General features: G+C 37.0%; 1 protein-coding gene across 6 annotated transcripts in view; it reads left to right on the top strand.

Moving 5' to 3' along the window:
- EYA4 (EYA transcriptional coactivator and phosphatase 4) overlaps positions 1-27,153 on the top strand; it is a 254,866-nt gene that overhangs the window by 201,338 nt on the left and 26,375 nt on the right. For 4 of the 6 annotated variants that reach the window (XM_061207620.1, XM_061207623.1, XM_061207621.1 and 1 more), the window contains 5 exons: positions 126-269; positions 1,991-2,070; positions 5,770-5,953; positions 14,327-14,463; positions 15,919-16,002. In XM_061207620.1, the coding sequence (XP_061063603.1) occupies positions 126-269; positions 1,991-2,070; positions 5,770-5,953; positions 14,327-14,463; positions 15,919-16,002 (629 nt within the window). The remainder of the gene's footprint in view (positions 1-125; positions 270-1,990; positions 2,071-5,769; positions 5,954-14,326; positions 14,464-15,918; positions 16,003-27,153) is intronic. The other 2 variants (XM_061207624.1, XM_061207622.1) reach the window with 1 other exon arrangement.

Genomic DNA, 27,153 nt, shown 5'->3' with positions numbered 1-27,153 from the left:
CTTTGGTTATAAGCATGTAATCCTGCTGGCTAGTAGTTGTATAGTCTAATATATTGATATGTTACAACTCAGAAGTAAGATCACTTTACTAATGAAATGGGTTGCACATGGCGTTTTCCAAACAGATCTGGGCGTGATGTTACCAGGCATCAAGACAGAGGGCGGACTCTCACAAACTCAGTCGCCGTTACAGAGTGGGTGCCTCAGTTACAGCCCAGGGTTTTCTACCCCGCAGCCAGGCCAGACACCTTATTCTTACCAGATGCCAGGTAAGTACCACACAGGAAACATGTTATATGAGAAAGAATTCTGTGAATGAGACTCCTTGGCTTCAGACTAGGAATACAGAGTCATGAGGACAGTTTTAAATCTTACCACTGCTCACACGACATCATCAGCAAAGACAAATAACTAGGAAGAAACACGATGAAAAGAGTTCAGTGTACATCAAGAAACATGACCCATATCAAAGTTAAATATTTAAGTTTAAGTTGCATAAAATTGGCAGGAAACTAAGTCCAAGCAAAGCAACCACCAAGCCAGTCGCCACGCCAGTCACATGTTTGGCATCTGTTTAAGTGATTTCAAAGATACATGACAAAACCCAGTATTTTCTTGTCAGGATTCCTTACATACGTAATGCTGTTTTGATTAAATTTAAAATTGAATTAGCACTTCTCTAAGTCCCATTTATTGTTGAATAATTGAAGATTTTTTTGTTCATTTCTAAAATACCTCTCCCCTGTTAATACTATATTTCTTGAATAGGAATATTTAGATAATTTGTACCTCCGCCTTAAAAAACTTTTCTCCATGTACGATCATTATTTAATTTTTCTTTTTGTTTTTGTCTCCAATTAAAAATTATTTTTGAACATCGTGTAGTAGTTGCAGAAAATATTTTAGTGACATACTAAAAACATTAAAAGGTTATTTCCTGTCTGTCATTTTTTCTATATGGTTAGTCATAGTTTGGGGGCTATATTAACATTATTCGAACCAACTAATATTGCCATTTTAGTTGACTGACTAAAATGAAATAATTACTTAGACCTTTTTGGCTGAAATGACTGGTCTCTTTTTTCCTTATAACGTTGGTAGATACATATATGCATACATGCCTCAACCACAGTAAGCCACTGTGGAAAATGCCATAGAGACATATCCATTTATTCCCCAGAATACTTTCATATTGGATATTCCAGGCCATGTCAGTTTGTGTTGATCACCTAATACTATTGCTATTCAAGACACATTGATAAAACAAATAATCAGCTGCATCAATAGTCTTTTATTTTATTCCTTAACAAGTACATTCCATGAGAACATTTTTTTTTTGAATCTGTAAATTGATAGTTCACTTGTTTTTGCTCTAATTTAAAAAATAATTAAATAACTTTCAGACCTTGTCGTAAAATTTTAGAAGGTCGTCAAACCTTAGATGATTGCAGTATAAACAGTTCTCCCTTGGGTCTGAGCCCTAGCTCACAGCATTTTTTGTTCTAAAGAAAGGACATAGAGGAACAAAAAGATGGGGAGCTGGAAGCATGAACTCTAAATGGATTCCATGTGTTTATTTCCTAAGCTAGCTGCAGCCAAATGTTTAAACTTGAGTAGTTTTTGTATGTATATGCAGTTGATATGACCACTGGAAAGTTCCAGTAGTTTCCTGGAAGAAGTCTCAGTATGGATAATATCTTATTCTTTGAGTACTTCTGTACGTGTAGACACTGACCCTTGAAGGTTAGCCGAGTCCTTGGTAAGACTGTTCCCACAAGCTTCTGTTTACCTCTATAGACTTCTAAAGAAAAGACTTTACCTGTTGTCACAAGACAGAGCTAAGGACATTTTCCTTAGAAATCTCTCAATTTTAAATCTCACTGCCTCAACAACAAAATTTAAAATATATTTCATTGAATTCTGCAAAGTGAAATATTTTTAATATTTTTCAAGAAATATTTTTAAAATGCAATTTGTTCTTTACCTCTAGGTTCTAGCTTTGCACCATCATCTACCATTTATGCAAATAATTCAGTTTCCAATTCAACGAATTTCAGTGGTTCACAACAGGTATAGTAGCTTTTTGTGTTTATGCTTTTATATATATTTCAGAATTTTGAAGAATAGTATCAGGTTAGTAAGGTTTATGTGTTTAAAATTAAGATGGCATTTCAGGGTAGTAAAAATTAGCTATCTGGAATTCTTTGGATTTGTGTAATTCTGGATGTTTCAGTTTTCCTGATTGCTAAAGTTTTGCCCTTTAAACATTTAAGCCATGATTGTTTAAGTCATTTGACAGGAAATTACAGAATCTATTGCATATTTTCCTATTATCTTAAGCTATACTAAACATAATTTTATTTTTTCTTGATAAAACAGTTATTATGAAAATTCATAAGTTGAACTATAATCAATAATCAGATTATGATGTAGACTATAAAACACTCTTGGTCCAAAACCAAATCATTTGTTCCTAAACAAAATATCTCTCAAATTACTACTGGCTTTTATTTTTTAGTTCTATGATTTTTTTTTTTTTGATAACTGTTAAATTCCTACTCTCCTGACAGCTGTAATTTTTTGCTTTTGTCACCCACTGTACCTGCTCCTAGAATTCCTTAATCCTCATAGTGATGTTTGCTTAATATTTTTGTGTGTTTTGAAACCTGCGATTGTTTTTAGAATCGTGTTACAATTATGTGTGGAGCAAGCGTGGCTGTGCCTGAATGAGTGAGTTAGCATGGAACGACATGAATTTGTGATATATTCAGAAAGTTTTGTCCCTATTTCCTGCTTCTCAGTCATGTTCAGAGTAGCTGAGGTGGAAGGGTAGCTGATTTCATGGGTAAACAATACACTATTTAACATGATCGCTGGACTTCTGTACATTCTAAAATATAAGTTACTGAATAAGTGTTTGCTCTTTGGATTTACTGAAGGAATTATATTAATTGCCTTCTCCTTTCAATTTATATTAAGGTAACAAGAGGCAAAGAGGAAAATTTGATAATTAAACAGTGGAATAATAATATTTTGACAGGATTAAACTGTATAATTTGGCATTAGTTTGAAAAATGGTTTCTTAAAACAGTAAACATCAAAGTCAGTATGCATATTTTGTTATAAAAAACTGAGAATTTTTGATAATCCAGGTAGCTTAATTTCACTCGCTTGTATTTATTAATACAGCAAACATTTATTGAGCACCTGTTAGCCATTAGATTTTTTGACTGTGCATTGGAGATTCGAAGTCGGTGTTCCCTGCTCTCTGGAAGGATGCAATCCTCCTGAAGACACAGACATGAAAATAATATGGACAGGGAGTGGAATATTTGGAATATAATAATAGAAACATACACTAGGCAGAGTGGTAGCATAAGGGAAAGACTGCTTTGTTCTTTGTTGGGAGGATTAAAAAACTGATTAATAAGGAGAAGAAAATTTATTGACAAACAGTTTTATATCATAAAATACATCCAGTACTAGCAGTATATTTAATTCAGTGGCCCCAATATAATGTGTAATCTGTATTTTGGACCATGGTCTGAAGGCTAATTTATTCTTTTAGCAAATACTCACTGAGTACCTACTAGATATTAGGAACTGGTCTGTATCCTGGGGAGCTGAAGGTGGGAGCAAGGTGAATGGAACCTGTTTCTTGCTTCAGGGAGCTTTCTGTCTACTGAGAAAAGCAGACAATAAGCCAGTAAACACCTGAGTAAATATAGAATTGGAAAGCATGAAGGGAGAGAACAGGGTCCTATTAAAAATGTTCTGAGAAGGCTAATTTTGAGTAAGGGGGATCTTGTGGAAGGCTTCTCCATGGAAATGACATTTAGGCCAAGTCTTCCAAAAGTTAGGTGAAGAATGAGGGCAAGGGTTTTCAGGCATAGAAAGCAGCATGTATCACATCCCTGAGGGCTGAAAATCTTGGGGTGTCGGTGAACTCAAAGAAGGCTGGAGGTTAGTTTACACCTGAGGGGCAGATGGGGAAACATCCATTTATGGAGGTAGGCTGCGGCCTGCTCATGTAGGGCCCTGTGGCTTGTAATAAGGAACTTCAATTCTATTCCAAGCCCAAAGGGAAGCTGTTAAAGAATTTTTTAGCAGGAGAATAGCATCATGTAATTTATTTTTGAAAAATATTACTCTGGCTTCAGAGACTTTGGAAAAAGCCGAAAATGGAAATGAGGAGAACAGTTAGAAAACTGGTATATTGGCTACAACAGGCAGTGAAGGTAGCTTGGACAAGGTGATAAGAGTGGAAATGAAGAGTAGGGGGAATCTTTGAGATATATTTGAGTACAAAAAGACACTATAATCACTGGAAGCTGGTAGACTGGACCTTTCCAGTGAGTAACTTCATCTTCCTCTCTGGGCACTGGCAGCCCAGTGGAGAGCTTCCCACATGGATAGATGCTGGAGTCAGGCTCTCTGGTTTCCAGTCTGAGCCCTGAAACTTGCTGTCTGACTTTGGGCAAATCACTTTAAACATTCTGTGCCTTTATCCCTTTACTTCAGTGTAAAATAGAGATAGTAATAATACTACATAGGAGGTTGTGAGGATTCAATGAGTAAATCTCCTAAAGGCCTTAGAGGAGTGCCTGACACAAAGTAAGCACTGTGTTAATATTTGTGATCCATGTTTCACTGTGAGAAAAATACGTTACTAGGAATTTTGTCCAAATACTGCCAAGAGTTTTCTGGGTATTTTTTGTTTTTGTTTTTGTTTGACTCTCAGGTGATAGTGGGGAACATCAGATCCTGAAATTAACAGACAAATAGAATTTTCATTTTCTGCCATACTGCTTAACCCTTTCTGATGATACATATACTTGCTTATACATATATTTACGAACGCAGAGAATTTCCTCTTTTGGAAACCACATCAACCATGGATCTTTGTTTCCCTTAGAAACGTGCATTAGGGAATCTTCATCCTGACCAAGGATTTGTCATCACTGATAACAATTTGGGCTAAAACATGTCAGATATATTAAACACCAATTATTGCAACAAATACTTATTCCTTATCTTAATATGTAAAAGGATTTTGAAGGATTATTTACATCATTTTAAGATTATTAAAAATTTTTTTAATAAAAAGCAGGTGAAAGGAATTGACCCAATGGCTTTCTTTTTTCTCTAACAAATGATGCAAACTAAATATTTGAAAACCTCACGAAAGACTTTAGGTCAAGGCCTCAGGTGGCATGTAGCCTGTGAGAAACTGGGTAAGAATATCTTTTATTCATTTTCTTTTCTCTACTGTCTACCTCCTGCCAAGAAAACAAAATTATCGAGGGTAGCCTAAAAAGGGAACAAAAATCACAATAATGCAGCCCAAGGTCTGTATGGAAGCGGGGGGAGGGGCACACCTCCTCCTTGCTGGTGATATTAGAAGATGAGAATGAATGCTGTGAATACGAACATCTCCTTCTCTCCTCTTCAAGTGCATAAGACTTGAGGATGTACATCCTTGGAAATGTAATTCTGGGGGGAAAGTGATGCATATACAACCTTTAAACAGATTAAAATTTGTGTACTGGACCTGGTTTGCAAAACCCGCAAGGTATTTCATTACTATGTGCGTGTAGAAGATGCCCACAGAATGGTCTCTGCTTATTAGGATCACCTCAAAGCTGAGGACTGCAGAACCAGTGGAGCCAGATACTAATCTTTCCATTGCCATTGTGATTGCTTTTCTTTGGAGTATACTAGAGGGCAATCTGTCTTTCAAACACACACACATGTCAATTATTATTTCAGGATTATCCATCCTACACAGCCTTTGGCCAAAACCAGTATGCACAGTATTACTCTGCGTCAACATATGGAGCTTATATGACATCAAATAACACAGCTGACGGCACGTCCTCCTCGACCTCAACCTACCAGTTGCAGGAATCTCTCACAGGACTGACTAGCCAACCAGGTACAGATCTTCATCCAGGTGAAATACTTTTTATATGTATCTAATAATATGGAGAAAATGGGCATTTTAAAAACAAGGCTGAAAGCTTCCAGATAATTATGCTGATGTTTAATCTGTGCTAGTACCACTGATTTAGATGACGCTTTTCTGGCATTCCAGAAACCTTTCTTTTAGGTGTGGGATAGTTAGGAGATTTTAATATCAAATGACAGAATACATATGAATATGGAGATAAAAGGTAAGTGGATCTTTTACCAGACTAATTATTTCGTGGAGATCTTGACAACATAGAAAAGTTGTAATATTATCTTCTTTGGGTAAAACTGATAATATTTCCTTTATGCTTGAGAAACTGTATAACTTTTTCACCTTACGAGTAATCAGTAGCCCCAGCCAGTGAACATTTCCCACATTCCTAGGATTTTTAGGATCATTGGTAGGTAGTTTAATATCTTTGTCTGATCAACACATATTTAAAATCCATCGTAGTCTTCATTGCCAGAAGCTTGTCTGTATTCTTATTAGAATTGTACTTGCTGACGCATATTTAACACAGATGAAGAACTTAAAGTTAAAAGCAAGTTTAATAGAGATTCATTGTAATCCCAATCAAAATTCCAGCAGGACCTTTTGGAGAAATTATCAAGATGATTCTAAAATTACAAGGAAAGACAAAGGAACTAGAATAGCCAAATAATTTTGAAAAATAAGAACAAAGTTTGAGGACTCACATTGCCTGATTTCAAAATTTATAAAATATAGTAATCAAGAATGTTTGGTATTGGCAAAAATGTTAGATACATAGAGCAATGGAATAGAATAAAGAGTCCAGAAATATATATATATTTCTGGATATATTTAGTATATGTTGTATATATTATATACAACATATACAATGATACAACATATACTAAAAGTTTGGTTTTTGACAAAGGTGCAAAGGCAATTAGAGAGAATGAATTGTTTTTCAGAAAATGGTGCTGGAACCACTGACATCCATATGCAAAACAAAACAAAACAAAACATAAAACAGAATCTTGACTTGTAACTCATACCATATACAAAACATGTTAAAACTAAAACTTCTAGAAGAAAACATGGAGAAACTCTTTGTGGCCTTGGGTTACATAAAAATTTAATAGATATCACGCTAAAAACACAATCCATAAAAGAAAAGAAAAGCTAAATTAGACTTCATAAAACAAAGAACTTCTGCTCTTCAAAAGACACCATCACAAGAATAGAAAGACACGCCACAGATTGGGAAAAAATACTTGCAAAACACATATCTGATAAAGCAAATACTTGCAAAACACATATCTGATAAAGCAAAACACATATCTGATATATTCTGGATATTCTATCCAGAATATATAAAGAACTATCAAAACTCAATAAGAAAATCAAAGTTAAGAAAATTTTTTGTTTTTGTAAATACCATTTAGTATGTTCAAGAATATTTTTCTGACTTCCAGTTATTTGCAAGATCCAAACTCATCTCTGCTTCTTTTTTGTCCTGCTTTGGAAGGGCAAGAAAATAGGGACACATGGTCACAATACTGTAAATTCTTTCTAACTGGACCAGTGGTTCCAAGAAGACAAAAAGCCCATTAAACAATTATTTATTGAGTGCCTGTTAGGTACCAGGCACTGCTGGTATTTCAGCAGAGAATATGCTCTCTGCATACATTTAGCTTCATTTAGCTTCCATTTAACAAGCAAGACAAAGATCAAGCAAATAATTAAAATAGTATGAATGTTGAGAAAAGGAAAATGCTAGATAATGTGGGGAATATTCACGAGAAAACTAATTTGAACATGAAGAAGTGACAATGAAACATACTTTAAGCGACAGCTAAAATGCAATTATATTCATGAAATGACAACATTCTTTCTTTTTGGTTCACTGTTATATATAGGGTGAATAAACAACAAGGTCCTACTGTATAGCACAGGGAACTATATTCAGTATCCTGTGATAAACCATAATGGAAGAGAATATTTAAAAAAAGAATTTCAAAATATTGGCTCTAATCTAACTATGGACCGAAGGGAAAATTGTTAATAGGTGTACTAGACTTTGATGCCCCTACTATCAGTTTCTTTCCCCTTATCTTCTTTTTAGACCCTCCCTCCTGTAAACACATAGCCCCTTTGAACCTCTAGTCCTCATTCCCTCTTTTTAGGCTTTCCACCTAACCTCCCCTTCTCTTAGCAGCCATATCCTATGTAGGGCCAGGATGAAGGGAAGGCAAGAGCTGCCTGGGGTGCGGAATGTAAGGGGGAGTTCATTCTCATGGCCCTTAAATTTTGTACCCTTGGCACACTGCTTGCCATAGCTTCCGCCCAGCCTAAATCCCATGTTCCAATTCTGTCCTGATCCTCTTTGAGTAAACACTTACATTTCATTAAGAATCTTATCTTAATTTAAAGAATGAGTGATTTCAGAATCCTTGCTTACAAGTGGTGGAAGCACTTTAGGTGGGGAGATATTTGATGTCCTCGTCACACTGTGAAAGGTGTTTCTCACTGGTGAATGCACGGGGAAAACGAAGTAGAATGACTGTGTTCAGAAGCAAAACCACAGACTAAATATTTGATCATCGAGATATCAGAGACCGAGTGATAGGACTGGCAAAGTGTTTTGGAATTTACTAGAATTGAGCTACCAGGAATGAAAACTATTCAAATACCCAAAAATGGTTTATGCTGGGTAGAACTTTGGGTGGCAGATTGGTTTTAATCTAATTTCAATATGACCACAAGAGTTTCTATGCAGAAAAGACACAGATGGGTACTCTCTATTAGCTAAAGAATAATCAATTTTCAGAATGACTATTTTATTTGCATTAAAAATAGTAAATGCAGACATGTAGATATTCTGAGTATGTGACTTTGAATGTAACACATTCATATGTGACATTCTCGTATTCAGTATCAGAATGCTGCAATTTCTTCAGCTTTCCACTGGTTGCTAATACCAACGAATATAGTTTGACATAATTGTCAGATCTTACGAGACTTTCCATTGAATTTAAAGAAGAAATTATTTCTACTTGTACCCATAGTATTCTCTCAACCAAAATCATAACAATACACGTGTCTACATCTTTAAGGAATTCTGTGACCTCAGACCTTCAGTCAAGGTAGTTTTAAGTTTGATTTTGCCTTTGCAGATCTGGCATGCATCCAAAAAGTAAACAAGTTCATAACTATGGGATTTTTCTTTATTATTGATGAAATTTGAGGTATTTTGTTTAAGGGTACAGAGAGTATTTTCCACTGACCGGCTCTGCGTTTGGACTTAAAGCAAAGACCTAACAGTTAAATCCACAGTTTGTCATAAATTATTCACTGTTGACTTCTCCCGTGTTTAAAATGGAAACATACTTTATGTTCTATAAGAGACAGCTGGTTGCTCTGATTTAGCGATAAATCTAATGAAATAAAGTTGGATGTAAATATCCAAAACTTAGAAGGTGCAGTTATTCATTACGGTACTGATTAAAAGATAATTATTCAGTCATGTATCGTGTTAGCCCAGGAAAAAGCCTAGGGCAATGGGTAATGACTGATGTTATTTGGAAATTACAAATAGCATTCAGTCATTTATTTTACCTTATTAGGTAATTTGACAATGTATTTAAAGAAACATTACCATGCTGATTAAGAACAGATATTTTAGTTCATTATCTTTGAAAAGATCTTTCTTTGCCTTTAACATAAAGGTTATCTTAGGTATATTATATTTTTGATTCGCATTCAGAATGTTTGATGACTGATAGCACATTAAGCTTAGTGATTTTTTTTTTTTTTTAGTTTTTTTTTTTAGTAATATTTTTATAGCTCCTTTTTAAAATTTTAAACATTTTTAAAATTAAAAATAACTAGCAATTTGTAACAATATTCTGTAGTCTGAGGCCTTGGCAAACATTTCAGATACATTAGCTAATTAAACTTTACAAGTGTTGCAGAAAAGTAAAGGATATGGTAAGATCACTCTTTGAAAAGAAGCCAGTTTCTTAGGCAGAATTCAGTAGACTTTCTAGGCTTCATGGCATTTCACATGAGGACAGGAAGGAAAGCAAAGTACTAATTCATTTCATTGAAGGCAACAAGAGGACTTAAACGGAAAGGACTGACCACATTTAACTTCTCTTCCAATTTGCATTTTCCCTACCTGCAGCATTACTGTACCCTAGTGCAATTACCTGAGTGAAATTGACAGAGGCACTGGAATTAACAGCTTTCTCCTTTTAAAAACAAATGTCAACAAATGTTTAATGACCAGTTGAGCTCAAGTTCCTGATTTCACCCTTTATCAGAAGAAAGGCTAGAACCTTCAAAAGATATGGGTCAGTTCATTTCCATCTGGGTAGTTGCTGTAGGAGCCCAAATACAGCACATGCCCTCTTTAGGACCTGCTCTTTTACTTTGATGTTCTTCAGATGAATTCCTTGGCCCTCACTCTCACAGAAATTGTGTAAAGTCTGTGTAACTCTTTTGATTAGTAGAAACAGATATACATTTGACCTTTTTGTAACCTGAACAAACTGGTGCTATTTGGGAGAGGAAGTATTACCTAGTGGTTAAAGCGGGAGTTCTGGAACCATATCAACATTTCACATACAGGCTATTTCATCTTGGTTAGTTAATTGAGTCCCACATGTCTCCAGTTCTCCCATTATTAAAAGAGGCTAATAAAGGACCAAATTCACTGGGTAGAAGTGAAGTTTAAGTCATATATATGTGTGTGTGTGTATGTGTGTGTGTGTGTAAAGAACATTTCACAGTAAAGAGCTCTGACAAATCAATAAGAAAAAGATAACCCAATTTTTTTTAATTAGTCAAAGATTTAAACAGTTACTTCATAAAAAGTAGATACCAAATGAGTAAGAAACAAAGTATTCCACATCATTACTCATCAAGAAAATGCTAATTAAAACTACAATAAGATACTACCAACCCCTACAATCGCTAATATAAAAAAGACTAGCAATACCAAGTATTGGCGAGGATGTAGAGCAACTAGAACTCTCATTGCTAGTAAGAGAGTTAATTAATACAACCACTTTGGAAAAAAGTGCTCAGTGTCTACTGAAGGTAAACATCTGCCTTCCATTTGACCCAGCAGTCCCTCTGCCAGGTGTATACATATAAGCATATGCTTAGTATATACATATAGGGATATGCTAGGTATATACATATAGGGATATGCTAGGAAGGGGAGCTTATGTACACAGATATAAACAAGAATGTTTATAACAGCTTTATTCATAGTTGCCTAAAACTACAAATAACCCAAATGTTCATCAACAGAATGTATAGAGCATAGTATACATATGTCATGAAGTTCCAGCCACATTAAGGAAAAAACAAACAACTGCTCCAGGCTACAATGTGGGTGAATCTCAGACATAATGAGCAGTGACTCTAGCCAAACACGTATTCCAATAAGCTTATTGAGACCCAGACACTTCCTATGACCAGTCTTTTCCTTTCCTCCTTCTACTCTTTTCACTCCCTTGTTGTGATAGCTGCTGACTTCCAGTTCATTCGAGTATCTGAGTTGTTCCTGCCAAACCCCGTCTTTATGGATCCAGTCAACAATCAACCACCCATAACTGAGCACAGTAACTTTGGGATTTTGCAAGATTTTGTCTTTTCACCTCTTGCACTGTGGCAAGAACAAAGCTGCCTGATGAGAGTTAACTCCTGAAAATTGATCTATAATGGATTGAAAGATAGGTCTTATGGAATGTCAACCAAAAAAATTTTATAAGCTTAATAAATGTGTGTTAATTTGAATCAATATTTTATTTGAAAAAGAACATTTGATTTGCAGGACATAGTAACCTTAGAAAAATTCTGTTTTATAAAATAATTGAAAATAGAAAACATTTTGTGTGTTATTTTTAAAAAGTAGATGTGTTTAAATACCCAAATCCCCATCTAATGCCTATACAAGTAAGCTGAAACATGATTTACTATGACATAGGGCTATATTCAGCATCGTAACTAAAGATCCTTTTATTATGCTTTCTTCTCTCATGCATTTGATAGCAGAAACCCATGCAATGAACTGTGCTAGCAATGTTTTAAGAGCAAATAATATTTGGAGCACAGACATTTTTTTTGATGCTGTCCTGACGTGCACAAATGTTTCCCAAAGAAAACATTTGACCATTAGAAATTATTAGAGGTTAGCTATGTAAACACTGTTTACCTAAAACATCTCAGAAAAAATGTTACCTAAGTGTGATCTGGTTTGTTCAGATGTGTTTATTTAGATTAATAACTGCTTGGCTGTCCTCATAATTATTTTACTTTAATTTTTATGATAAAGCATGAGCGTCATAACATCTTTACTTTTAAAAATTGTGTAACTTTAATATAGTTTGCCATTGGACTCTCCTAGACATTTTAACATTATGCACATGATTTAAATTAAACATAAATCAGATTTATCTCAGTAATAAAAAAAGATAGCTGCTATTACCCAGGCTTTAGTATACAAAGAAACTGAGATTCAGAGAGATTGAGTAAAATGCTTGAAGTCATATAGTAAGTCCAACTCTTGTTACTTGTGAAGTTTTACTGCACCTCACTGTCGCCTCGGTTGGTTTATCTTAACACCCTCTCCTACAGACTTGCCACTGCTGTGTACTCTCCACCTCATAAGATGCTGCATCACTAGCTTTAGACGTGTCAGACTTTTGGGTATCTGTGGGACATGCAGAACCCAATTAAACATAAAGTCTGAAACTTAGGATTTGACTTGGTATGATGTATGGGTCATCACGTAGAAAGTGACTGACCTATGAGAGGGTTAGATTGCCCACATGGTGTGGAGTGGGGAAAATGATCAAAGGATGGGAGTACTAAGTACCAGAATGTAAGGAATGGGAGGAGGAAAATGAGTCCATGTCTCCTAGACAGAGAAGGACTCATGAGAAAGATTCTAAAACATGCAGGGTATCAGCTGCTAATGGTTCTGAGGAGGTGGTGTTGAAGAGGATCATACACGGCATAGAGATCCAGGAAGGTAAGGACTGAGTCTATCTATTATTGCATTTGCCATTTAGGTGGTTCCTGGGGACTCTGGGTAAGAGTAGTTTTCTTAGAGTTTTGGTGAACTGAAGCTAGATTATGACAAATCAAATGTCAGAAAGTGGAGACAAATGTGCCGTCCAGTACTGTAGCCGCTGACTTCAGTCTGTACTAGCCCCATCACAAAGGCTTAATAGGCACGTGTGGCTAGTACAGATTGAAGTCAGCTCTAAGTGTCATATACACACAGGATTTCGAAGACTTAGAATGAAAACGAGATTATGTAAAACATGTCATTTTTATACTTATTATATGCTGAAATGATAACGTTTTGGATATATTAGAGCAATTAGCGTATAGGAATGAAATTAATTTTACATGTTTCTTTTTACCTTTTTTAATGCAGCTTCTAGACATTTAAAATTATATGCGTGGTTACATTCGTGGCTCACTTTGTATTTCTGTTGGACAGCACTGGTACGCGCTGTTCTTTTAAGGCGGGTCCTTTAAAAAGAAAAGATAGCAAGCAGATAGCTTCTAGATAGAAATGCAAGGTCAAAGGGAAGGACTTTTCAACTTGTCTGTGTGCCCCCCGCCCCCAGAAACGGGAGAGGTTGAAGGGAAGGTAAGAGAGAGTTTGAGTAGTGGAGCATGATTCTCTAATAGGTGAGGCGCGGAAGTCATGTTTGCAGGGGGAGGGATGGGATCTCATCCTCAGACATAAGGAGGTGAGAACAGATCTAAATTTAGATATATACATAGGTGGGGATACAGATAGGAAGTTGAGGGCATCTAGAGTATAAAAGGTCTTCAGGTTTTTTTTTTTTTTTTTAATTAATTAATTTATTTATTTATTTATGGCTGTGTTGGGTCTTCGTTTCTGTGCGAGGGCTTTCTCTAGTTGCGGCAAGCGGGGGCCACTCTTCACCGCGGTGCGCGGGCCTCTCACTATCGCAGCCTCTCTTGTCGCGGAGCACAGCCTCCAGACGCGCAGGCTCAGCAATTGTGGCTCACGGGCCTAGTTGCTCCGCGGCATGTGGGATCTTCCCAGACCAGGGCTTGAACCCGTGTCCCCTGCATTGGCAGGCAGATTCTCAACCACTGCGCCACCAGGGAAGCCTGGTCTTCAGGTTTAATAGATCACATAGATCGAAACTAGGAGAAACGTGTGTGACCTGCAAAACTTTTGATTGAATTAGAATTTTGTGTATTTGTGATTATAAATCTTTTTTGTCATAAGGAATTTTCTGTTGTAGAATTTGTTAAAATCATTAATCATGAAGACGCATGCCTGATCTAAAAATGAAGTGCTATCCTTGATACAATTCATGTTATTTACAGGAGAGTTTGATACCGTGCAGAGCCCCTCCACACCCATCAAAGATCTTGATGAGAGAACGTGCAGGAGTTCTGGGTCAAAGTCCCGAGGAAGAGGCAGGAAAAGTAATCCCTCCCCGCCTCCCGACAGTGACCTGGAGGTATGCTGACTTCTCCTTAAAAGGTGTAATGTGATGTTTCATTTTATTGAATGATATATTCTATACCGTACAGTTCTGTAAAGTTTCAGACTTAAAAGAAAAAGATATACTATGAAATGAGTGGACCTACTATGAAGTAGGCATTTCACAGCTCTGAAATTGGAGATTTCATCCATTATAATGGCAAAACTAAAAACAATAGCAACTTAAAAATCATAAGGCTTTATGAATTCTCGGCCTGAGATAGTTGCATCTTTTGATCCAAAAGACACAAACAGAAGGCACAAGCAGAAATTGGAAAAATAAAGCCATTGTTTGTGGAGTATTTATCTGAGAAGCACTCTCTCTGGGAGTACTAGGGTCATGATAGATGTTTACATGGATCAATAAATTCTAAAAGGTAAAATTAATCTGTATGGAGAAAAAAAGTTGTCATCAGAAAATCAGAAAAATTCCAATCATTTGATACATATGTTAAAATTTTTATACCTGTAAAAATTTCCGTGTGTCATTGTTTCCAATTGGGACAGATCTTTTGAGATATATCCATACTAAGCAGGTTGTTTTTATTATGAAACATCAGAAGAAACTATTCTTAACCATAATGTGTTACTTCTTACACAGCTGCATATTTTAATTGTGAAAAAAAGTTAAATCTCCAGATTTAGTAAAGTCAAGTCATAGCCCTTGTACCTCTTCATAAGAGATCATTTCCTTGATGTGAACAACAGTAGCAGATTCAAATGCCTTCAAGAACCCAGCAGGTGATATGAATGAGTGAACTGGGCTAGGGGGCCAGCAGACTGGGAAGAGTGGGGAGCACTGGCCCAGTCTAAAGGGGCCCCTGCATCATTGCCACATGGACTGCCAGCCACCATTGCCACAAACTGGAAGTTTGTCTACTGCAGTCAGAACCCTGAACTTGGTGTGAAATCTTCTAATCGGGAAATTTTAATCAATAATTTGAAATCGTTCAAGACACTGTGCAGGCCAAACAACCCATCTTATGACTTATTCTGACCCAAGGGTCCACACGTTACAATTTCTATTTAGGGATTGTTCATTGATTCTTTTAAATATTTTTTAAAATATAATTCTTTGCATGAATTACAAAACTTCATGAATTCATGAGACGTAAAATTTTATAAGAGCACACTTCTATCATAAAGTCCAAACATGTCTTTTGGGTATTAACTGCAAGTACATATTTGAATGAATTCATTCACATTAGGACATCGCATTTTTAAGCCTTATTATTTTTGTCACTCTTGCTCCTCAGGTTTTACAGGAGTTAGATTTGACAAATTTGGAGGAAAAATTAATGGAGTAGCATAGATTTCCATATAATGGTATCAAGATTATATCCAACAATAAAGCGAGAGGTCTTCTACTTGTAAAGAGATTTCTGTTTCCTTAGAACTTGATAATTCTTCGATATTTATCTTTTTTCTCCAGCGCGTGTTTGTCTGGGACTTGGATGAAACCATCATTGTTTTCCACTCACTGCTCACGGGATCTTATGCCCAGAAGTATGGCAAGGTAAGAAATCAAGAAATTTTACCCCAAGACACCTTGTTAGAATTTTATTTTAAATAAAATCAAAAGCCATTTAAAAATACCTTGTAGTGTTTTTATTGCAGTCTGTCAAGTCTGCTCTTAATTATTTATTTCCAGTGGCTCACTGTTCTTTAATGTGAACTGGCAAATTTTACAGAACTTAATTAGAAATCATATTATTTTTCCTTTCTTCATAATAACTTTGAATTTTCTACATGAAAAACCAAGCTTATTACCCTCATGTAATTATTTTAGAAAATGTTTTTGTAAATTGAAATGGACTTTAAACATTATAATACATATATTATTGTCTAATAAGGGAACTTTAAGAAATTGTTTGAATTAATTTGTTGCACCAAATGTTGCTATAGACTGCCATTTGAAATAAGGAAGTAATCTTTTGTCTGACAGATCCTTTGCATTTATGAATATAAGTATTTTTTGGTAACTTTGAGGAAGCATATTATAGAGACTGGGAATAATACCCTGTCACACATACAAATCCAGAGGCAGATGTTCTCATTACTTTCCTTTGTCTCTTGCCATTATTTTCATAGTCAGCTTGCTTCTTGTAACAGTGTTGTTATACACGTGTGTGAGTCTGTTTCAAAGAGTGATGCACCTGTAACAGGTTTTTCAGCTAGAAACACAGTTGTAGAGGCCGTTTGAGTCTTTGATTCTGTAGGACTCACAGTCTAACCACAGTCAATTCACAACATGTTGGCCTGCCTTCAATTACTGTATTCAAAGTTGTATCTAACTTCGGTTCCTTTTCATATGACACTTACAGAAGTGTCTCCCTTCATCTTTATAGTGTCACATTATTTCATAGGGTCTCACGTCAGCTCAACATGCAGTTTTTAACATCTTCTAGACTAGTTGTGATGAATTAATTGCACTCAAGCATTTCCTCCTAAATTGCACTCTTGGTGAATCTGCATTGCATTTGATTTTTAGTATAAGTAATGAAAGTTGCTAAACATGTGAAAGGTAACAATTTTATTTAGTGACCATTTAGAAAAAGGGGTCTTAGCTCCTTTATCACAATCATCATCATCTAAAACAGTGATCTCCAAAGCAGGATGTATGCATATGTGCCAGATATACACAAGGTGCTTCACTGAGATAAGGAGAGAAAATAACACATTTATACCCTGCAATTTCTATTCTTATCTGTTTCAATACATGTAAATGATTATAACTTAAAGAATATGTATGTAATTTATAGATAAATTAACTATACATAAATTTGTGGTACACACTCAAAATTCTATTACTGATAAAGCACACAGTCTAAAAAGTTTCCAGATAGTAATCTAAAGCATTTTCTTCTGAAATAATTTTGGCTTATGTGGAATGCACAGTAATCCTATTGAACTGATTACAGTATTTTTGTGCAAATTTTCATATTAGACAAATGTTTAAAATAAACAACCTAACTTGAACACACAAATCCAAATAAAGTTCCCATCAAAATAGTCACCATTGAAGGCTATACCTAAATATCCGTGTTGCTTCCATTATGCCAAATCAGTGGTGGGACTCATCTTTCGGAATTGCCTTTAGATTTTTAAAATATTTCCTGACTTCAAATCTTCATCCTTTTGTGGTAATTGTGATCTTTATAAGTAAAAGGATGATTTGAACCCAAGGCGATAAATAAAGAGCATGGTCAAAATGTCACTATATATATATATATATATATATATATATATATATATATATTTTTTTTTTTTTTTCCCTTTTCGTCAAAAATACCTTAAAGTTTCTACCATCCCAGAACTGAGCATGGCCTTCTATTTGGGATATGAAGGGGTACCGATAAAGAAGCAGAGGGGTGGTAAACCATTACAAAACAACATCAAATAATGAAGCTGCTTTTCTTGAGTGACTGATAAACTGGCTCTAAGAGCAATTCCAAAAGCAAAGTTCTCCTACTTCCCTCAGCAGTGGTGCATCACTGAAATAACCCATCACCTCCCGGGATGGCCACCTGGTCATGCAGCATTCATTTCACAAACAAGTTCCGTTATTTTAAAGTATTGTCGAAAAGCTTTGTTCGCATAGAAAAGAGAGACATTCTCTATGCCTACAGAGGCTTAAAACAGCAGAGCTTGCAGAAACGGCGAGAAAAGTGAGGGGAAGAAGGAAACTAATGTTTATTTAATGCCCACGATGTGCCAGCATTAAGCGTCACAACAATTTTAAGGGGTGGGTTCTTCTCCCCAATCTGTACGTGAGGAAACATGCTCAGAGAGGGAATAAGATGTGTGCAAAGTCACACAGCTAGTCGGTGGTAGAGATGGCTCTTGGGGCCCTGGACTGTTTGACCTCAAAGCCCATGTTGTTTCTGCTTATAGAACATCACATGGCGTAGACGATTAAGCTACCATGAACACAATATACAAGTGACATTTCCTGAAAGGAATAAGGACAATTAGTGAGGTACTGTGAAGGCAGTTGTGTGAGTTCTCTTTTAAGTTGGAATGATTCTAATTATCTTCTTGCAGACAATTGGGATAGTTTTCCATCAAAAGGGAAAACTTAAGAAATGTTCAGTGAAATAGAGAGTGGTAGACAGATACCAGTACCTCATGGTGGTGCAGAATTGGAATAAGATCAGAGGCATTGTTGGCAGGGTGTGGGGAAGATAAGCCTACATTTCTAGAACACCTATCATGTGGTAGCACCTGTGTTTGGCATTTCACAAGCAGTAGGGATGGGGGAGAAGGACAAGCGCCTTCGAGTCAGAGAAACCTAACTTTGAAAATCCAGTGCTGATGCTTACAGTTTTCTGACCTTGGGCAAATTACTTAATTCTTCCGTCTCCATTTCTGTAACTTGGGAATAATACTATCTATAGTGAAGAAGTAAAGAGAATACCATGTTTAATGGCTTAGCAGAACACTTGGTGTGAACTAACGCTCAAAAAAATTGTAACTGTGATTAGTCACTTTCACAAATGTTATCCAACTTAACTCTTATAATTACTCTACTGTAACTTATTGTGATCCAAGTTCTGTGGATGAGGAAACCTGGGTTATTGGAGTTTAAGAAACTTGACCAAGGTCACAAAATGATAAATGCTGGTACGAATATTGGAAACCAGGTCATTCTCATAACAAAGCTTTGTCCTTAATACTATTCTCTGCTACCGGAAGGGGACCTGCTGGAGTTGACCATGTTGAATAATGGTTTCCTCTGGGAAATTAAAATAAAGGGAAAATGTTTTTAAGCTCTATTTTTTTCTAATCAAAATGAAAATTCCTTTATTGAGTTGCATGAAAAACAATTTAGATGACTTTGTTTATTGAATTATTATTTATTTTTTAAAGTAATTTGATCATTGACTTTTTTCTTAATGTCAATAAGGAAATTGGTGTTGCCTTTTAGCTAGTAAGACGTTAATATTTTGGCATGTTAAGAAGTGGCTAAATAAAGAATGTTGTTATATGAGGCCCATCTGTGAAGCTGGGGACCACATGTAGCTCAGGGGTCATTTGAAGGGGACAGAGAGGGCATTGGGTAGTTGCAGCTTCACCACACATCATAAATAAACTAGAGCTCCACGGACCACTGTGTTCATCCAACAAATATGCACTTAGCACAGGTACACATGCTTCCTGCTCTCATGGAGCTTACAAGCAAGCAAAGTAACTTCAGATTATGGTAACTGCTCTGAAGACAGTAAAACTAGGTCAGATGGAGAGTGACTGGGCGGGTGACTGGGGAGGTGACACTGATGCTGACACCTGAATTACAAGAAGGAGCTAGCCGTGCAGATTAGGGGGGAGAGGAGTGTGGAGGGGACCGTTCCAGGCAGAGGACATAGAAGGGCCCTGGGCAGGAGCAATCTTCCAGTGTTCCGGGAATATAAAGGAGCAGTGTGGCTGGAAGGTTGTAAACAAAGGAGAGTAACCCAAGATAACACAACGTAAAAACAGAGAGGCAGGCAGGGGGCCGCATCAGGTCCAGTGTCTGCCGTAAGGCATTTGGAATTTATTCTAGGTGCAGTGTAAGCTGTTGTAGGGTTTGGATTGAATTGGGACCTGGTGGTTTAAGATCGGCTGCTGTGTGGACAAAGGAGTTTAGAGGAAGAAGACCATTTAGGAGACTGCTGACTGCAGAAAGGCTTCTTGAACTTGAATGTGAGTCCCTGACCCTCAGGGACTGTAAAACCCAGAGTTTCTGATTCTGTAGGCCTGAGGTAGGGCCTGAGATTTCACCTTTGGAATAAATTTTCAATAAAGCTGATGGACCATGCTTTGGGAACCGCTAGAAAAGAGCATTTCCCCAACATTTTTCTTGGGAAAACGAGTTCCAAAATATGTTAATTGATAGTCTTTGTGGAAAAAAAACCCATGGCCAAATAAATTTGAGGAATACTTGAATTTTATGGCCATTCAGTATATGTTATCATGTTAAAGGTCCTGAGATATTTTACAGTTAAGAATCCTTTGTAACCATGTTTAATTCCTCCATTCCTGAGTGCCTAAGTAATGACCTTGAGGACCGACTGAAATGAGGTCTTTCTGGTGATCAGTTGACAATTCAGAAGGACTTTGCCAATAGCGAAAGTGACCAGGGCCATTATTTCTGCTGAGGAAAAAAAAGACCCCTGTACTACGTAACGGTTATCTAATCTTGAAATTGTTAATGTCTTCAGTCCTTTTAATTTCTTGGATCAGTCTTGTTTCCACAGTGTGTACTTTCAGAGTGTAAAAGTTTTGTATGACATGGTGATATTTCCATTCTTTTAACCAGAGAATCTTTTGTGTTCATAGTATATCACACTGAGTATCTTTATATAAAACATAAAAGGGCAGATCTGCTCTAGGTGAAATGTAGAAGTTGGGGGACTGGAGACATCCCATTTCCCTCACGTAGTCAATCCCTTCCCCCATTGTTCTCAGTCACCCCAAAAGGGTTTCCTGAGTCCTGAGGGTTGCTCAGAACACATTCTGTAGGGCAGTAATCCAGCTGAAGGAGCACCAAACTAGAGGTTAGGAGGAAGTCCTGTACCTAGATGTACCTTAAGCTACTCATGTAACCTCTGAGCCTGTTTTCACATCTAAACATCGTCATAATCCATTTCCTTCCTGGAGTTACTGGATGGATTAAGTGATATAATGTAAAAAAAAATGTATAAAAGTAGCACTTAGCTCTGAAAACTATCATCCATGTCCTGTGGTGGAGAAATTTAATGCACTATTTCCCCCAAAAGGGGAAATGACAAAGGCAGAAATTTCCAGGCATGCAGAAGGTCAATGTTTGCACAAAGTGGTACTGCAGTGGCCTGAAATATAGTGAGCTGAGAGCTGGAAATCTAAGCGCCAGCGGTGTAAAATCATGTCCTGCCATGACCACACCTACCTACCTATCTACCTATTTTTCTCTCTCTTCCTCACCTCCCACCCCGGTAAAAATAAACAAACAAGCAAACAAATAAGTAAGTAAGTACCATTTTTGAGCTCTTGCTATGTGTCTGGCACTTTTCTGAGTGTCCTGTTAAATGCATTACTATCTCCTTCGCTTTCACCACCACCCTGGGTGATTGGTACCATGTCACACAGCTCGCAAGTGGTTTGGCCAGCCAGAACCCACATCTCTTCCACCTGCTCTTGATCTCTACACTCTTTTGGTCTCATGTCTTTCCCCACCACCTATCAAAATAAAATTCATGGAACATAATAATTTAGGAATGCCATTTTTACTCATAAATTGCTCTGCGTAACTAACTTTTGTGTTTTGTTTTTTTTTTTAATTTTTATTTATTTATTTATTTATTTATTTATTTATTTATTTATTTTTGGCTGTGTTGGGTCTTCGTTTCTGTGCGAGGGCTTTCTCTAGTTGAGGCAAGTGGGGGCCACTCTTCATCGCGGTGCGCGGGCCTCTCACTATCGCGGCCTCTCTTGTTGCGGAGCACAGGCTCCAGACGCGCAGGCTCAGTAGTTGTGGCTCACGGGCCTCGTTGCTCCGCGGCATGTGGGATCTTCCCAGACCAGGGCTCGAACCCGTGTGCCCTGCATTGGCAGGCAGATTCTCAACCACTGCGCCACCAGGGAAGCCCCCAACTTTTGTGTTTTAATTTAAAAAAAAAAAACTAAAAAAATCCTGCTTCAGTTTATAAATAAATAATATTATGAATTTTCCAAGGATCTCCCTAACATGTGATCACTTTTGGACCCTGTTCAGTTGTCAACACAACATGCTCTTTTCCCAAGCAGAACTATTCCTGGATATTTACCGTGATGGCAAATGAGGGATGTCGGTATTTGAGTTCTGCTGCCTGTGGAGCTGATGATGGGCTTTGCAGCTGAGCACCAGCTGGCATGTACACCTTTCAGCACTGCACAGCTCTAAAGTAGGAGTTTGTAAATTTGGCAGGACGCAGACCAGGAATCATCCATCGTCTGGTAGAGTTTATGAAGATTATCTCTATTCCCTGATTAATTGTATATAGTATTTTACCTGATAAGTTGCAGTAATTCCTCTTTGTTAGAGGGAGGAGTGAAAGAAGCTAAATAAATTGTGCTTTAGGGATTTGATTTATTTTGAAACATTAATGTGTCATGTGCTATGAGGCCATGATTCTCTAAAACTCATTCCACAGGAAGGATGCAAAGGACATAGCCCAAGTCAGGCAAAAGACTGAAGGAAAAGTGAACAGTTATATTGCGAAACTGAAATCCAAGCTCCCAAAACTACTTGCTCATTTTAGACAACATCTTATATAAGAGGAGCACTGGAGAAATGATATGTTCATCAGGATAAATCCACTGGTTACTTTTATATTAAACAATCTACACACACTTATGTGGAAAGGCTTCTGAAACAGCATAAGCCATATTTTAAATGATGAGATTGTCGTGAAGATAAGTACTGATTTATGTGTATGTCACCTAAGGAAAAGCAACATGATTGGCTAGAATGTGGTTAGAATGAATCAAGTGTTGGAACCATGGATTGGAGGCCACTCTGATGGCAGCACGCAGGTGACCACCCCTCTGGGCATAATGGTTAGAGCATTCTGAATTTGGAGGGAGAAGGACCTGAGCTTAAATTCTATCTCCACTTCCTACTATGCATGTGACCTTGGGTAGTTTATTTAGTCTTTGTGAGCCTCAGTTACCTTTTATATAAAGTGGGGAGAATAATAACTTCATAATTTGATTAAAAGGGTTAAATGAGTCAGTGCATTAAAACTCAGCACATTACCTACCACAGAGCAAACATTCAATGAGTGTAACCTGTTTTATTTGGTTCCAAGGAAATCTGAATGTTGAGAAACTGAATCTGGGGGAAACTGGGTGTTTTATCAAAAAATGTATGTGTTGTTTCATCTCATAATGTGAGATACTCAGCTCAATGTTGTAGAGAAGAAGAGGGTGACTGGAGAGTGATCATGGCACATATAAAATGAATGAATGTGGAATTTACAAGTCTCAAAAACTTTAGTGATAGAGAACAGACTTGTGGTTGCCAAGGGGGAGAGGGGGTGGGGAAGGATGGATTGGGAGTTTGGGCAAAATATTATATACAGTATGGATAAACAACAAGATCCTACTGTATAGCACAGGGATCTATATTCAATATCCTGTAATAAACCATAATGGAAAAGAAAAATAAAGTGAAAAAAATTTTAGTGTTTTTCATGGTTGCTCATAGTATATGTGTTTAAGGGCACACATGCATATGCATGTGAACATAGTATAGTTGACCCTTGAACAATGCGGGGGGTCAGGGGTGCCGACCCCCCATGAAGTTAAAAATCTGAGTAACTTTTGATGCCTTAAAAACTTAACTGCCAATAGGCTGCTGTTGACTGGAAGCCTTACTGATAACATAAATGGTTACCACGAATTTTGCATGTTGATGTATTATATACCGTATTCTTACAATAAAGTAAGCTAGAGAAAAGAAAATGTTATTATGAAAGTCATAAATAAGAGGAAGTACATTTACAGTACTGTACTGTATTTATCAATACCATAAGTTTGTCATCTGTTTATAAGGTGAATTGTCTGTCAGTACCTATGTCAATATTGTCTTCCATGATATAAAACACTGTAGATGTGATACGCATTACTAACACTAGACATCAAAAATGAAAAGATAATGTGAAAAAGAAATTCATATTTATTTACAGACATAACGATTCATGCACTGATAACAAAGCAGCAATGTGATTACTTTATGGTAGCCTAAGTGTAATCAATATGGTTGCTTCACAGTAGCCTAACCTATACACTAATGAATGAATCATTGTAAAATTTTTATGGCACACAGTATTACAGTCATATTCTTAATACAGTATTGGAGACACATTTATAAAAAAAAACAAAAACACTTACCTGTGATGATAGGCTGATATGCAGTTTCTCCAGTTACTAGAGAGGGGTATACTGTACAGTAATGTAATTCTTTGAAAGCAAAGGTATAAAACAGTAAGAAAACTAACACATTATTAATTTTATATGATATATCGCTCACCTTATGCACATGTAAGGATAAGCTGTTCACTTCAATACAAGTCTTTGCACACGATGTTTTACAAGATGAATACTTAGGCAATGATGATTATGGGACAAAAACGTGTCCTACAGTTCTTGCCGTACAGTTACTAGATTGTCACACGAAGACATTCAACACACATACATAACAGATAAGTTTATTAACTGTCTGTCATGATGATTACTCTTCATTTAGTGGAAGTGGATCATCATAAAATTCTTCATCCTCGGCCTCTTCACGATGAGTAGGCTGAGGAGGAGGGGGAAGAGGAGGGGTTGGTCTTGCTGTCTCACCAGGCGGCAGAGGTGGAAGAGATGGAGAAGGTGGAAGGGGAGGCAGGAGAGGCAGGCACACTCAGTGTAACGTTATGGAAATACATCGCAATTTCTGTCTGACTTTTTTTGCTTTTTCGTTTTTCTAAAAATGTTTCTATATGGTACTAATCTTTCCACCGTTGGCTTTAGTTTCAGCACCCATATCATAGAAGGGTCCATGTCTTAAAAGAAATCAAAAGCAGTTTTGAATAATCAGAACCTTCTGCCAGACTGCCTAGTGTCAGTTTGTTTCCTGGCGCTGCTTCTTCTACGTCTTCTTCCTCGTCGTCTGGCACTGGTTCAGAAGCACTCATCTCTATCAAGTTGTCCCCTGTTAATTTTTCTGGTGTGGTGTCTGTTAGCTCTTGAATTTCTCCAAGATCCATATCTTGAAACCCTTCACCCCCACCTTTCTTTGCCGTATCCACCATCTCTTTCATGATTTTCTTGATTGGCTCTGTCGTAAATCCTGTGACGTCATGCACAACATCTGGACACAAGTTTCTCCAGCAGGAATTTATTGTTTCCGGCTTGATGGCTTTCAGGGTTTTTTCCATACCAATGATGGCATTTTCAATGGCATAATCCTTTCAGACATTCATGATGTTCTCTACTGAGGTTCTCTTCCATAACATTGACAATCCTTTCCATAGAGTACCATATATAATGAGCCTTAAAGGGCCCTATGACCCCCTGTTCTGGAGACTGAATTAGAGATGTTGTGTTTGGGGGCAAGTAGACCACTTTACAGTGCCTTCAGTGTTGAACTCATGGGGTTCTGGGTAGCCAGGGTCGTAGTCCAATATCAAAAGAACTTTAAAAGGCAATCCCTTACTAACAAGGTACTTCCTGACTTCAGGGACAAAGCCTCAATAGAACCAATCCAGAAAAAGTGTTCTCATTGTCAGGCCTTCTTTTTGTACAATCAGAAGACTGGCAGCTGGTGTTTATCCTTTCCCTTCAGGCTTGGGGTTAGCAGCTTTATATATAAGGGCGATCCTGATCATAAACCTGACTGCATTTGCACGAAATGGTAGTGTTAGCCTGTCCTTTCCTGCCTTAAATCCTGCTGCTTGCTTCTCTTCCTTATTAACAAATGTCCTTGGTGACATTTTTTTTTCCAGAATAGGGCAGTTTCATCTGCAGTAAAAACCTGTTCAGCAGATATTCTTTCTCCCCAATGATTTTCTTAATGGTGTCTGGGAACACATCTGCTGCCTCTTGGTGTGTGAAGCTGCTTCTCCTGTTATCATGACATTTTTTAAGCCAAACCTCTTTCTTAAATTATCAGACCATCTTTGCTGACATTAATTTCTCCAGCTTTAGCTCCTTCACCTTCCTTTTGCTTGAAGTTGTCATTTAATGACTTCACTTTTTCTCAAATCATATTAGAATCTACAGGTATGCCTTTCTTGTAGTAATCCTGAACCCACATCAAAGCTAGATTTTCCACGTGAGATAAAAAGGTATTTCTGAAAAAGAGCAAGGTTTCGAGCCTGCTGGTGTAACTGCAGCGATGGCTTCATGAATCTCCTTTCCTTCTTTACAATGGCCTTTACGCTGGATTTATTTATCTTGAGTTGGCGGGCAACCACAGCTGAAGAACTTAAGCTATGGTACATATCAAGTAATTAAACTTTTTTTTTTTTGGTCATGTCATGACTTTTCTCTGCTTCTTGGGAGCACTTCTAGCATCACTAGGGGCACTTCGTATGGGTCCCCTGGTGTTATTTAAGGTTTATGGTATTGCAGTAAACAACGCAAAATACGCGAGAGCTGCAAGAGATCACTTTTTACTGCAACGTGCAATTTACTGGAGAAGTGGACTGCTCACAAGGAGTTGATTAGCGTCACTTGGCATTTAAGCGGATACTTGCAACACTTGAGCTCACTGAAATAGTAACAGGAGGTGGCTATGAAATTATTACAGTAGTACAATATGGACTACAGTTAATTTTTTCAGTTATGATTTAATCCTGCAATTAATCCTGTTTGTATACATTTCTCTTGACTGTGAACAGTGCCGTGAACAGTCTGTGCGTGCATAAGTTTTGATCAATTTTAACTTTTTAATAGATTTGTGTGTATCTTATGGTATTAAATGATAAAATAGACTAGTATCGATATATATTTTATGCATTCGTGATATACCTAATTTAAAATTTTTCTTTCAATATTTCTAGGCTATGTGGTTGGTCTGGGAGTTTTTTTCAAATTATTGCAAATCTCCAAAAAATGTTCCAGCATATTTATTGAAAAAAAATTCTGCATATCAATGGACCAACATGGTTCAAACCTATGT

The sequence above is a fragment of the Eubalaena glacialis genome, chromosome 12 (assembly GCF_028564815.1).
Source record: "Eubalaena glacialis isolate mEubGla1 chromosome 12, mEubGla1.1.hap2.+ XY, whole genome shotgun sequence".
In the NCBI taxonomy this organism is placed as follows: Eukaryota; Metazoa; Chordata; class Mammalia; order Artiodactyla; family Balaenidae; genus Eubalaena; species Eubalaena glacialis.
The sequence above is the reverse complement of the archived record's forward strand: the minus strand, read 5'-3'. Positions and strand labels throughout refer to the sequence as shown.